The sequence below is a fragment of the Physcomitrium patens genome, chromosome 25 (assembly GCF_059467195.1).
Source record: "Physcomitrium patens ecotype Gransden chromosome 25, ASM5946719v1, whole genome shotgun sequence".
NCBI classification, from domain to species: domain Eukaryota; kingdom Viridiplantae; phylum Streptophyta; class Bryopsida; order Funariales; family Funariaceae; genus Physcomitrium; species Physcomitrium patens.
In genome coordinates this window covers 6,031,931-6,045,447 of record NC_143434.1, presented here as the reverse complement: position 1 = coordinate 6,045,447, position 13,517 = coordinate 6,031,931, and the positions used below count along the sequence as shown (strand labels likewise).

General features: G+C 42.0%; 2 protein-coding genes across 2 annotated transcripts; one reads left to right on the top strand and one right to left on the bottom strand.

Annotated features, from left to right (window-relative positions):
- The first annotated feature begins 1,131 nt into the window (after positions 1-1,131).
- LOC112277403 (tubulin alpha-1 chain) lies at positions 1,132-3,850 on the top strand. The gene is made up of 5 exons (XM_024509629.3): positions 1,132-1,463; positions 1,835-2,049; positions 2,378-2,577; positions 2,726-3,234; positions 3,372-3,850. Exons 1-5 carry the CDS (start codon positions 1,351-1,353, stop codon positions 3,682-3,684), a joined length of 1,350 nt encoding a protein of 449 aa, XP_024365397.1. The 5' UTR covers positions 1,132-1,350; the 3' UTR covers positions 3,685-3,850.
- An 880-nt stretch (positions 3,851-4,730) lies between these two features.
- Positions 4,731-7,437, bottom strand: LOC112277402 (tubulin alpha-1 chain). Its single transcript, XM_024509628.3, has 5 exons — positions 7,118-7,437; positions 6,532-6,746; positions 6,004-6,203; positions 5,347-5,855; positions 4,731-5,209 (listed from the first exon to the last, which is right to left on the bottom strand). Exons 1-5 carry the CDS (start codon positions 7,228-7,230, stop codon positions 4,897-4,899), a joined length of 1,350 nt encoding a protein of 449 aa, XP_024365396.1. The 5' UTR covers positions 7,231-7,437; the 3' UTR covers positions 4,731-4,896.
- Between the last annotated feature and the right edge of the window lie 6,080 nt (positions 7,438-13,517).

Genomic DNA, 13,517 nt, shown 5'->3' with positions numbered 1-13,517 from the left:
AATCAATCTGCAACATTCAAATCCTCAACAATCAAAGCTTCTGAATTGTGATGGTGTGCCTCGCCACTTCATAATCTACCTGTGCACATGTAGACTCTGCCCCAAACCAAAAACCAAAAAGACAGAAATATGTGGAAACCAAAAACAACAACGAGGAAGCAGGCATAGACAAATTAGTTGCAATATTGAAAAGCAAGATTGATTAGGTCACTCCCTTGAATGAATGACCAGTTTGTGCAGCAGATTGGAGATGGGAGTGCCAAGAAACTTGAGGGGATGGGTGGGATATGCAAAAGGCAAAGAGCTGGCTGGGTGGGGGGAGAGAGGAGAGGGAAAGAGAAAGGGGAATTGGGTGACAGGTGACACAGGGTGGCTTAGATGCCACCATCACCAGCACCAGCAAGCGGGCAGGCGGAGAGAGGAGCAGAGAAGAGCAGAGCAGAGCAGACAAGAGGAGGACCAGGAAGGGGAAGAAGAGGTCAGGGCATAGGGAGCCCATTTGAAAGCGTCAGACGAAGGAGAAGGATGGGAGAAGCAGAAAAAGAAGAAGAAGAAGAAGAAGAAGACAACAAAGACGACGGTGCCCAGTTTCGAAAGCGACGCATCTCACTAAATTCACCACATCGCCACTTCCTCCTCCTGCGCCTCCTCCTCACACATTGCCCAATCAATCCCTGCCCGTCCGTCCGTCCGTCCCTCGTTCCCTTGCGAATCTACGCCACCTGAGGATGCACAGCGCGGACGACGACGCCCGAGCTTGCACATGCAACGCGGAAGCACAACTAGAAACTGCACCCGCCGTTACGGACTTGGTCGTACAGCTGGCACGACGGCGACCCGGTCCAGACCCGCCCGCCCGCCGGTGCTCCCACCGAGCCCCGAGCCCCGCGCCCACTCCGGGTGCCGCCAGGCGACAGGTTGGGCTTCGGGGGCGGAGGCGGGGCGGGGTGCCGCGCCGGCCCCCGGGCTGGCGCGGGCGGAGGGACGGAAGGGGCAGCGGCGAGAGAGAGACAGGGGAAGGACCGAGTGGCGTACAGCGGAGCGAAGAGGTAGCACGAGGGCGAGGGAGAGAGACAGAGAGACGGAGAGAGAGAAAGAAAGAAAGCAAGAGCATAGTCTAAGGAGGGTGTGGTTGAGTCAGTCTTTGTAGACGGGTTGCTCAGAGCGGCCTCGACACGCTCTCTGCGTCCCTTCTTCTTTGCTGCTGCTGCTGCTCGTACTCTTCCGCGCCTCCGGGAGCTTTCGGTTTTTCCCTTTTGTTGGAGCTTTTTGCTGAGCTAGATCTTGACGCTGTGTTTCCCGTTGTTCGCTTGCCGTGGTTGCTTGTCTGTGTGAGGTGAGCGGGCAGAGATGAGAGAGATCATCAGTATCCATATAGGTCAGGCCGGCATTCAGGTCGGAAATGCCTGCTGGGAGCTCTACTGCCTGGAGCACGGCATTCAGCCCGATGGTCGCATGCCAAGGTACGTCGGTTTGGGCGTGGGATGGAGATGCCTGCGTTTTCGTCATTTTCGGTGGTTTTGGTCTTGTTGCTTTCGGAGCAGGGACCGCGGAGGAGAATGCCGTGCCGGTGTGTTTCGGCACTTGTGTGTCGTGCCAGTCGCGCGGTCGCTGTGTTGGAGCTAGGTCGTATGGGGAGTCGGAGATGCGGAGTGTAGCTATTAGAGCTGCCGGTTCCGGCTGTACCGATTTCGTTATGCGCGTTTGCTTGAGTCGACAGTATCGCTGTGACCTTTCTTTTCTGGAGGAGCACGGGGACACGAATCTTCCAGAAGCTGACTTTGCTTGGTGCGAATTGAAGCGCTGACTGGAAAATTGTTTGATAATTTTGCAGCGACACTACAGTGGGAGGTGGTGATGATGCTTTCAACACCTTCTTCAGCGAGACGGGGGCTGGGAAGCATGTTCCTCGCGCCGTGTTCGTGGATCTGGAACCTACGGTGATTGACGAGGTTCGCACTGGAACTTACCGTCAGTTGTTTCACCCTGAGCAGCTTATTTCTGGGAAGGAGGATGCCGCCAACAACTTCGCTCGCGGCCATTATACCGGTACGGAGCCATTAGTTTCTCCGGTTCCTTTGTTGCAGGTGGCTCTGGTCTTGCTGTGAATGTGGCTTAAGTAGAGTCGGCGTGGCGAATGAGTTTTGATTGTGCCCAGCTTTTGCGTGGGATATGGTCTATGCGTCATGTGTCCGGATTGCGCGCGTTAGAATCGGTGGGCAGGTTGGATTGTTGTTTCCAGGTTTGAATTACTCCTTTGGACCAAGCGTATGCGTCATGTTTAGACGTGCGCAGCGTGCTGTGATTGTGCCTGATGGTGGGTGGATGGCGATCAGCGTTCTGTTCGTTCCCTGACGTGATTCCATGGATTTTGCAGTGGGAAAGGAGATTGTGGACCTGTGCCTAGACAGAGTGAGGAAGCTCGCAGATAACTGCACAGGGCTGCAGGGATTCTTGGTATTCAACGCAGTAGGAGGAGGAACCGGATCTGGCCTTGGCTCACTGTTGTTGGAGAGGTTGTCAGTCGATTACGGGAAGAAGTCTAAGCTGGGATTCACTATCTACCCGTCTCCCCAGGTGCGCAGCCGCTGGTGGCAGAAACATTCCTGGATTCTGGTGCATTTCTTGTGTGCGACTTGTAGGGTGTTGTGGGGATGTTTTGCGGTGTCTTGGGCTGTGGTTGGTTTGTCTTCTTTTTAAAATGTGTGTATGTGTGTGCATGCAGGTGTCTACGGCAGTCGTGGAGCCTTACAACAGTGTGCTTTCGACCCACAGTCTGTTGGAACACACGGACGTGGCGGTGCTGTTGGACAATGAAGCAATTTACGACATTTGCCGAAGGTCGTTGGACATTGAGCGCCCCACGTACACGAACTTGAACAGGCTCATTTCTCAGATCATATCCAGTCTAACTACGAGCTTGCGGTTCGACGGTGCCCTGAATGTGGATATTACGGAGTTCCAGACCAACTTGGTGCCATACCCGCGTATCCACTTCATGCTTTCGAGCTACGCACCAGTCATTTCTGCAGAGAAGGCTTATCACGAGCAGTTGTCGGTCCCCGAGATCACGAATGCCGTTTTCGAGCCCTCCAGCATGATGGCTAAGTGCGATCCTCGGCATGGAAAGTACATGGCGTGTTGCCTGATGTACAGAGGTGACGTGGTACCCAAGGACGTGAACGCCGCTGTTGCCACTATCAAGACCAAGCGCACAGTGCAATTTGTGGACTGGTAAGCAGAGTGGTGGTTTCAGTGGTGTTGTTTTAGATGGTGGAGTGGTGAGTTGGATGGCAGGCGGTGCGGTAGGTGTGATAGGTGCTGGCGCATCTCCGACAACGCCGTTAACTGTGGAGTTCTGATGTGTGTAGGTGTCCAACTGGTTTCAAGTGCGGGATTAACTACCAGCCACCAACCGTGGTGCCCGGCGGTGATCTTGCCAAGGTCCAACGGGCGGTGTGCATGATCAGCAACAATACGGCTGTGGCTGAGGTGTTCTCTCGGATTGATCACAAGTTCGATCTGATGTACGCGAAGCGTGCTTTCGTGCATTGGTACGTGGGTGAGGGTATGGAGGAGGGTGAGTTCTCTGAGGCCCGCGAGGACTTGGCTGCTTTGGAGAAGGACTACGAGGAGGTGGGTGCTGAATCCACCGACGGAGGACAGGACGACGACGAGTACTAAGTGGCGTGTGAATGAAGCACTGGTTTGATGATTAGCAAGCTTCCCTGACTTGGGGATCGATACAGTGATTCAATTTCTGAATGGCTGGGTTGCATAGTTCTTATGGCCGCCAGCGCTAAATGTTGTATACTTTGTTGAAATCTTAGAGTTTAAACCTTGCAACTTTCATTTGTCACGTGAGTCGAGCATTTAGGCGACCGCATGCCCTGTCGCGGAGCCATGTATCATTGGCAAGGTCTTGGCTGTGACCGTGTTGGACCCGTTTTATTCGAGGTGGTTGCTGCATTGGTACTTGCTAGTTTGCGTTTCAAAATTTGAAACATAGTCACTGCATTTATTTATGATTATTAATTTGTATCAAAATTGAGAACATTTCTTCTCTTGAATCTGTGATTCATTACAATTCGCGTCGGGTGGCTTTTATTTTGCTCCTCTTGCAATTGGTGTGGGTGATTGTTGAGATTCACATTCTGTATATTTAAAAAAAGGAAAAAATAGGAATTATTAAGTACATTAACCGAGCATGAATGGGTTGCGAAGGAACCAACAAGACCCTCTAATACCCTCAGCAATTGTCCTATCGAAAATTATGAGAAATACTACATGCCTGAAACAACCATCCTGCCTCAATATGATTTAATAATGAATGCCTTGGGCTTGAACTATGCTAAATAATGCTACTCTGGCCAAGAAATTGAGGAACAAATGCAGTTACTATCCCTTATGTGAAATATAAATTACTGGTCCGTTCAATTCGTCTCCAATTATTAGCATCCGTTTCCGCCTCAAAATAAAAGCCTACAACTCAGTTCACCTACATTATTCCAACATAAACAATTCAACAAAGAAGTAAACGAACAAACGAAGAAACAGAAAAACAAAGACAAACACCTCCGTAGCGTTGAAACGCAAACTAGCAAGAACCAATGCAGCAACCACCTCGAATAAAACGGGTCCAACACGGTCACAGCCAAGACCTTGCCAATGATACATGGCTCCGCGACAGGGCATGCGGTCGCCTAAATGCTCGACTCACGTGACAAATGAAAGTTGCAAGGTTTAAACTCTAAGATTTCAACAAAGTATACAACATTTAGCGCTGGCGGCCATAAGAACTATGCAACCCAGCCATTCAGAAATTGAATCACTGTATCGATCCCCAAGTCAGGGAAGCTTGCTAATCATCAAACCAGTGCTTCATTCACACGCCACTTAGTACTCGTCGTCGTCCTGTCCTCCGTCGGTGGATTCAGCACCCACCTCCTCGTAGTCCTTCTCCAAAGCAGCCAAGTCCTCGCGGGCCTCAGAGAACTCACCCTCCTCCATACCCTCACCCACGTACCAATGCACGAAAGCACGCTTCGCGTACATCAGATCGAACTTGTGATCAATCCGAGAGAACACCTCAGCCACAGCCGTATTGTTGCTGATCATGCACACCGCCCGTTGGACCTTGGCAAGATCACCGCCGGGCACCACGGTTGGTGGCTGGTAGTTAATCCCGCACTTGAAACCAGTTGGACACCTACACACATCAGAACTCCACAGTTAACGGCGTTGTCGGAGATGCGCCAGCACCTATCACACCTACCGCACCGCCTGCCATCCAACTCACCACTCCACCATCTAAAACAACACCACTGAAACCACCACTCTGCTTACCAGTCCACAAATTGCACTGTGCGCTTGGTCTTGATAGTGGCAACAGCGGCGTTCACGTCCTTGGGTACCACGTCACCTCTGTACATCAGGCAACACGCCATGTACTTTCCATGCCGAGGATCGCACTTAGCCATCATGCTGGAGGGCTCGAAAACGGCATTCGTGATCTCGGGGACCGACAACTGCTCGTGATAAGCCTTCTCTGCAGAAATGACTGGTGCGTAGCTCGAAAGCATGAAGTGGATACGCGGGTATGGCACCAAGTTGGTCTGGAACTCCGTAATATCCACATTCAGGGCACCGTCGAACCGCAAGCTCGTAGTTAGACTGGATATGATCTGAGAAATGAGCCTGTTCAAGTTCGTGTACGTGGGGCGCTCAATGTCCAACGACCTTCGGCAAATGTCGTAAATTGCTTCATTGTCCAACAGCACCGCCACGTCCGTGTGTTCCAACAGACTGTGGGTCGAAAGCACACTGTTGTAAGGCTCCACGACTGCCGTAGACACCTGCATGCACACACATACACACATTTTAAAAAGAAGACAAACCAACCACAGCCCAAGACACCGCAAAACATCCCCACAACACCCTACAAGTCGCACACAAGAAATGCACCAGAATCCAGGAATGTTTCTGCCACCAGCGGCTGCGCACCTGGGGAGACGGGTAGATAGTGAATCCCAGCTTAGACTTCTTCCCGTAATCGACTGACAACCTCTCCAACAACAGTGAGCCAAGGCCAGATCCGGTTCCTCCTCCTACTGCGTTGAATACCAAGAATCCCTGCAGCCCTGTGCAGTTATCTGCGAGCTTCCTCACTCTGTCTAGGCACAGGTCCACAATCTCCTTTCCCACTGCAAAATCCATGGAATCACGTCAGGGAACGAACAGAACGCTGATCGCCATCCACCCACCATCAGGCACAATCACAGCACGCTGCGCACGTCTAAACATGACGCATACGCTTGGTCCAAAGGAGTAATTCAAACCTGGAAACAACAATCCAACCTGCCCACCGATTCTAACGCGCGCAATCCGGACACATGACGCATAGACCATATCCCACGCAAAAGCTGGGCACAATCAAAACTCATTCGCCACGCCGACTCTACTTAAGCCACATTCACAGCAAGACCAGAGCCACCTGCAACAAAGGAACCGGAGAAACTAATGGCTCCGTACCGGTATAATGGCCGCGAGCGAAGTTGTTGGCGGCATCCTCCTTCCCAGAAATAAGCTGCTCAGGGTGAAACAACTGACGGTAAGTTCCAGTGCGAACCTCGTCAATCACCGTAGGTTCCAGATCCACGAACACGGCGCGAGGAACATGCTTCCCAGCCCCCGTCTCGCTGAAGAAGGTGTTGAAAGCATCATCACCACCTCCCACTGTAGTGTCGCTGCAAAATTATCAAACAATTTTCCAGTCAGCGCTTCAATTCGCACCAAGCAAAGTCAGCTTCTGGAAGATTCGTGTCCCCGTGCTCCTCCAGAAAAGAAAGGTCACAGCGATACTGTCGACTCAAGCAAACGCGCATAACGAAATCGGTACAGCCGGAACCGGCAGCTCTAATAGCTACACTCCGCATCTCCGACTCCCCATACGACCTAGCTCCAACACAGCGACCGCGCGACTGGCACGACACACAAGTGCCGAAACACACCGGCACGGCATTCTCCTCCGCGGTCCCTGCTCCGAAAGCAACAAGACCAAAACCACCGAAAATGACGAAAACGCAGGCATCTCCATCCCACGCCCAAACCGACGTACCTTGGCATGCGACCATCGGGCTGAATGCCGTGCTCCAGGCAGTAGAGCTCCCAGCAGGCATTTCCGACCTGAATGCCGGCCTGACCTATATGGATACTGATGATCTCTCTCATCTCTGCCCGCTCACCTCACACAGACAAGCAACCACGGCAAGCGAACAACGGGAAACACAGCGTCAAGATCTAGCTCAGCAAAAAGCTCCAACAAAAGGGAAAAACCGAAAGCTCCCGGAGGCGCGGAAGAGTACGAGCAGCAGCAGCAGCAAAGAAGAAGGGACGCAGAGAGCGTGTCGAGGCCGCTCTGAGCAACCCGTCTACAAAGACTGACTCAACCACACCCTCCTTAGACTATGCTCTTGCTTTCTTTCTTTCTCTCTCTCCGTCTCTCTGTCTCTCTCCCTCGCCCTCGTGCTACCTCTTCGCTCCGCTGTACGCCACTCGGTCCTTCCCCTGTCTCTCTCTCGCCGCTGCCCCTTCCGTCCCTCCGCCCGCGCCAGCCCGGGGGCCGGCGCGGCACCCCGCCCCGCCTCCGCCCCCGAAGCCCAACCTGTCGCCTGGCGGCACCCGGAGTGGGCGCGGGGCTCGGGGCTCGGTGGGAGCACCGGCGGGCGGGCGGGTCTGGACCGGGTCGCCGTCGTGCCAGCTGTACGACCAAGTCCGTAACGGCGGGTGCAGTTTCTAGTTGTGCTTCCGCGTTGCATGTGCAAGCTCGGGCGTCGTCGTCCGCGCTGTGCATCCTCAGGTGGCGTAGATTCGCAAGGGAACGAGGGACGGACGGACGGACGGGCAGGGATTGATTGGGCAATGTGTGAGGAGGAGGCGCAGGAGGAGGAAGTGGCGATGTGGTGAATTTAGTGAGATGCGTCGCTTTCGAAACTGGGCACCGTCGTCTTTGTTGTCTTCTTCTTCTTCTTCTTCTTCTTTTTCTGCTTCTCCCATCCTTCTCCTTCGTCTGACGCTTTCAAATGGGCTCCCTATGCCCTGACCTCTTCTTCCCCTTCCTGGTCCTCCTCTTGTCTGCTCTGCTCTGCTCTTCTCTGCTCCTCTCTCCGCCTGCCCGCTTGCTGGTGCTGGTGATGGTGGCATCTAAGCCACCCTGTGTCACCTGTCACCCAATTCCCCTTTCTCTTTCCCTCTCCTCTCTCCCCCCACCCAGCCAGCTCTTTGCCTTTTGCATATCCCACCCATCCCCTCAAGTTTCTTGGCACTCCCATCTCCAATCTGCTGCACAAACTGGTCATTCATTCAAGGGAGTGACCTAATCAATCTTGCTTTTCAATATTGCAACTAATTTGTCTATGCCTGCTTCCTCGTTGTTGTTTTTGGTTTCCACATATTTCTGTCTTTTTGGTTTTTGGTTTGGGGCAGAGTCTACATGTGCACAGGTAGATTATGAAGTGGCGAGGCACACCATCACAATTCAGAAGCTTTGATTGTTGAGGATTTGAATGTTGCAGATTGATTTGAATCACTGTTGTTAAGAAGGAAATGTTTTGACAAATGTTTCTAAAATGTCCTCTCAAAATTTTAAAAATGTTTTCTCATTGCTCACATTGTTGGCATATTATCATAGGATGTAATGGCATATGTTTCCATGCATTTTGTATCTTTTTGCTTGCCCCAAGCACAGTGTGTTGTATTGCTTTGTATGCTCTTATTGATTGTGGTATATGTAGGTTTGCATATGTTTTGCACATGTTTGCAGGTTCTATTTTAAGCTTGAAATTTTCTATATATATTTATATAGCTTTCAAAAGTTGTGTTTTATTAAATGCATTAGTTTGTGGTTTTTGTTTGTATTTATTTTGATTAATATTCTATATATTTAATGAATGTTGTTGTGTTTTTTTTTTTCCTTTCTTTCTTTCTTTTTTTTTTTTTTTTTTTTTTTTTGCATTGAAGACACTCGGAAAAAAATTGTTTTTTTTTTGTAATCTTTGCTATGAAATTTTTTGATATTAATTTTAAGGTATATGTATATTTGTTAATGTATGTATATTTAACTCATTTAGAAATCTTTGAGTATTTTAATTTTAATTTTATAGTTATATTATTGAATTGATCTAAATATATAAGTTTGTTTAGATATGTATTGTGTAAGATTATATTTTATATTAAGATAAACTTTATTGTAGAAGAAATAGATATAAAGTATTTATAGATCTTTTATTGCTTGTATGAAATGCATACTATATTGAAACATTAAATAAATTATTAATGAGTTTTTTTGTTAAGTATCATGAAGGCGAATTTGAAACAAGTATAATCCCATTATGGTGTTGTGCTATGTAAAATGATTAGATATTTATTCAAAGATGGTATAGTATAAAGATTAGTTTAGTTATTGTAAAAGAAAAAAAGACTTGGAACTCCTGAAATAAGGTTAAGAATAAGAAAGGTGTTGATAAGGATGAAGAAGATTTTTCTTTTTGTTCTATGTATACTATTGAACTAGTATTTATGTGGCGTTATTCTGTAGGACCTCCAATATGTATTTAACTTACCAAAAATATGTCTAACTTGTAATATATGTTTCTTATATGTATGCCACATGGCTAATTTGTACTACAAGTTGCCAACATTTGTAATACATGGCCAATCTTTTGGCCAAGTTTTCAACTTACCAATCAACTACAAATATATAAAGTTAATACTACATCTATAGATCTTTTGAAAAGCTTTTTTACAAGATATTATCAAATCTGTTTTCATTTACTTTCCTCTTAATACTTTTTATTCACATAATTTTATACATGTATAACATCAAATTAAACATGTTGATTTAAATTTTTATTTTTGTTAAAAATATCTTATTTATGAATTAATACACATAATATGTTATATAATAGTTTAGACTTATTAAATAATAAATCTTTGAACTTAAATTAATATCCTAGCTATGACTTTTACATTTATATCTATGTATTTTATTTTATCATATATATAGAATAGTTCAAGGAAGAGAGCAAAAAAAAAAATACGAGATAAAAAAAGAGCCTAAAACCCACTCTAATTTGATATATGTGTCATTTTTTTTTCATCAAATGTTTTTATCAAATTTGAGCAAAAAGTTGAATTCATTGGATCTTTATAAAATCAAATATTGTAGACATACATATCTACTCTAATTATAATATAAATAATGTAATTAAATAGAAATAAATAAAAATAAGTTATATTGATAATATCTTATAGAATAGCTTTGTAAAAGCTTCATAGATAAGTTTTCACCTTTATACATATCAATAGGTGATTAGTAGATTTAATAAATGGCCAATAAATTAGCTTTGTGTCACACATATTGATAACTTATATTACAATTTTTTCATGTGGTGCATATATAGAAAATTTGCCTTATAAGTTAAAACATATGTCTTACAAATTGAACACGTGTTAGAGGTCTTATAGTACATCACCACATAACTCTTAAGTAGATAGTATATATAGAGTCAAAAGTGAAGTCTTTTTTTATTCTTGTCAATGCTTTTCTAGTCTTTAGTCTTATTTCAAGACTTCCTAGTCTTCTTGTCTTTGGCAAAAGCCATTTTAGTTTAATATTATACCATCTTTGAGTGATTTTCTAATTTTTTTTAGTGACTTAAGAATTTATTGTTCTTTTAGTTCTTTGAAATTCATATCCTTAATAGTTTGAGAAGAGTACTAACTCATTTTTCTTCTTTTATTTTAGAAATGAGTGGATCACTTTACTTTTATTGTTGTATTTTGAAGGTTATAGATTATTTATTTTTTAACTAATATTTGATTTTTTAATATTAATTTTTTTCTTTTTTTTCTTTTTTTCTTTTTTTATCTTTATTTGTAGAAATTTTTATTTGATATCAGAAGTTATACATTATCCTCTTTTAATTTAACTTTCTATTTTTTTTTTGAATTATTTGTAGAAGGAAAAATTGTGCATGCTACTCTTTATGGAAGTAAGAATAGATTTGCAACTATTGCAAATCTTCATGAGTTTTTTCAACATTTTAAAGATATAAATCTTACATATTTCTAACATAAATCATAGAAGTATTATTTTTACATCTATAGAAGAAATCAACAATAAAGTTCAAAGTCTATGCCTAAAAATTATGCAATTGAAAGAAGCAAGTAGATAAAATTTATAATTGAATTTAAGAAGCTTTGCTACTACAAGTATGAAAGAAGTAAGGATAAATATGGCAAAAAAGTTTGATAGAACAAGATCAAAGTTTTGAAGGTTTTTACAACAAGTAAAGTTCTATTTGAGGTTGAATCTTTTTTAATACTCTAATGGATTTACTTAAATAAAATTCATAGATATATTTCTATTTTCTATTTTTATTCTTTTATATCTTTTATAGAAAAACATTTATAATTATTCTATGATTTTAATTTATTTTTAGAAATATTTATGGCCACATTTAAAGAAATTAATTGAAAAAAGATAATAAAAGCTAAATTCATATCTTTACAATAAAGATTATGTTCAATCACCATATATGCTGCTGAATTTTGAAACCTTATCTGAAATATAGATTGGAATGATAAACTCCTTAACAATAAATTTTGATATGAGTTGAAAGATAATGCTAAAGATTTATTATTGATGATGTCAAAAATAAACTTATTGGAGCAATTTATTGTTATAGCTATTGCATGCAACAATTAATTCTTTGAAAGATGCCAAGAATAAAGATTTGATTAGAAAGATACAAGTCAAGTCATGGCAATACCTTATTAGCTTTTAGAAGCTTATTCATCCAAGCCAGAGCGTATACAAATTGACATAATATATTGCAAACTTTTAACTAAACATAAAAAAAAATTGATGTTGTCAAAGAAGTTTGTGCTTATATTATAGAGAATCCAAGTACATTTCTTAATATTATCCAAAGAAAAAATATAATCACAAAATAACAAGCATGGTTGCAAAAGAGGACAATGTGTCAAAAAACAAGTTTCTTCAATTATAATAGGAATTGTGTGACTAAAAACTTGTGTAATATCTAATAATGATTATATTTTCTTTTCAAATTTTATATTTATTTTATAATGGATGTTTATTTATGATAAAAAATCCCAAAATCTTTGTCTTATTAGATTCAAGAGCATCAATTTATTTTATAAACAAAGAATTTTTTTAAAAATAAAAATATCCTTAATTAAGAAAATCAAATCCGTATATGTAGAATTAATAGATGGTCCTTCATTATCTTTTAAAGATGTTATCCATAAAACTATTCTTTTAAATATAACAATTCATAGTCATCATAGCTTAATAATATTTGATGTGTTTAGATCTCTTTCCAATTCAATTATTTTAGGATTATTGTAGCTAGAGAAGTATAATTCTTAAATAGACTAAATTTCTTGTAACCTTAATTTTTCTTGTAGTTTAATCTAAGATTTTGTTAGTCAAATAGAAATCCATAAATCCAATACAACCAAAATCTTATTGGTAGGTGCAAGGGCTTTCATGCATGTTGCAAAAAAAGAGACATCTTTTGCCATATATGCCACATTCATTTTTAATGGTAGGAAGATTAGAAGCATTATTTTAATTATATCAAGTTTATCTCTAGCAAAAGCTTCTATCGTATTTGAGAAGAAAAAAGATGAATCATTACAAATATGTATGGATTAGTAAAAGTTTGACAAGATCATCATTAAAAATAGGTATCTTTTTATCTTTGATTTTAGGACTTTTTGATTAATTCAATTAAGCAAAGATCTATTCAAAATTGATCTATAAAGAGTATATAACCTAATATGCATCAAAAAAGGAGATAAATAAAAGATTACATTTTGAATTAGGTATGGATATTTTGAATATAATATCATGCATTTTAGATTCACGAATGCACTAGTTGCTTTTCAAGATCTAATAAATGATGCTTTTTGAGAGCTTCTTGAAGATTTTGTCATCTAATATTTAAATAAAATCTTAATTTATTCTAAAAAATTACAAGAATATGAACTATATATTTATTGTATATTACCAAAATTAAGAGATATAAGACTATTTTTCAAGATGAAAAAATATGTATTTTATACTATTTAGGTTGATTTCTTAGGATACATTATTTTAAATGATGGCCTTATGATGGATCCTAAAAAGATTTGTACTATCATAGATTAGAAGGTTCTAAAAATATTAAAAGATGTATAATATTTTTTTTGAAATTTACTAATTATTCTTGGATTTTAATCAAGATGTTTTTTTGAAGTTGTGGTTTTTTTTACATATTTAACATGTAAAGACAAACTTGAGTGGAGTAAAGAAGCTAAAGCATCTTTTGAAGCCTTGAAGATAACATTTATTTCTATGCCAATCTCATATTGTATGGATCGTTTGAAGGATTTTTTTTATAAAAACAAACACATTTGACTTTGCTATAAGTCTAATGTTGTAAAAAATA

What these genes read in the sequence shown, in the direction of transcription:
- LOC112277403 (XM_024509629.3), top strand. Translation starts at nt 1,351, where the DNA reads ATGAGAGAGATCATCAGTATCCATATAGGTCAGGCCGGCATTCAGGTC. An exon ending in CCCGATGGTCGCATGCCAAG is followed by an intron (nt 1,464 to 1,834) that starts GTACGTCGGTTT and finishes ATAATTTTGCAG; the next exon opens with CGACACTACAGTGGGAGGTG. An exon ending in CGCTCGCGGCCATTATACCG is followed by an intron (nt 2,050 to 2,377) that starts GTACGGAGCCAT and finishes TGGATTTTGCAG; the next exon opens with TGGGAAAGGAGATTGTGGAC.
- LOC112277402 (XM_024509628.3), bottom strand. Translation starts at nt 7,230, where the DNA reads ATGAGAGAGATCATCAGTATCCATATAGGTCAGGCCGGCATTCAGGTC. An exon ending in CCCGATGGTCGCATGCCAAG is followed by an intron (nt 6,747 to 7,117) that starts GTACGTCGGTTT and finishes ATAATTTTGCAG; the next exon opens with CGACACTACAGTGGGAGGTG. An exon ending in CTATCTACCCGTCTCCCCAG is followed by an intron (nt 5,856 to 6,003) that starts GTGCGCAGCCGC and finishes GTGTGCATGCAG; the next exon opens with GTGTCTACGGCAGTCGTGGA.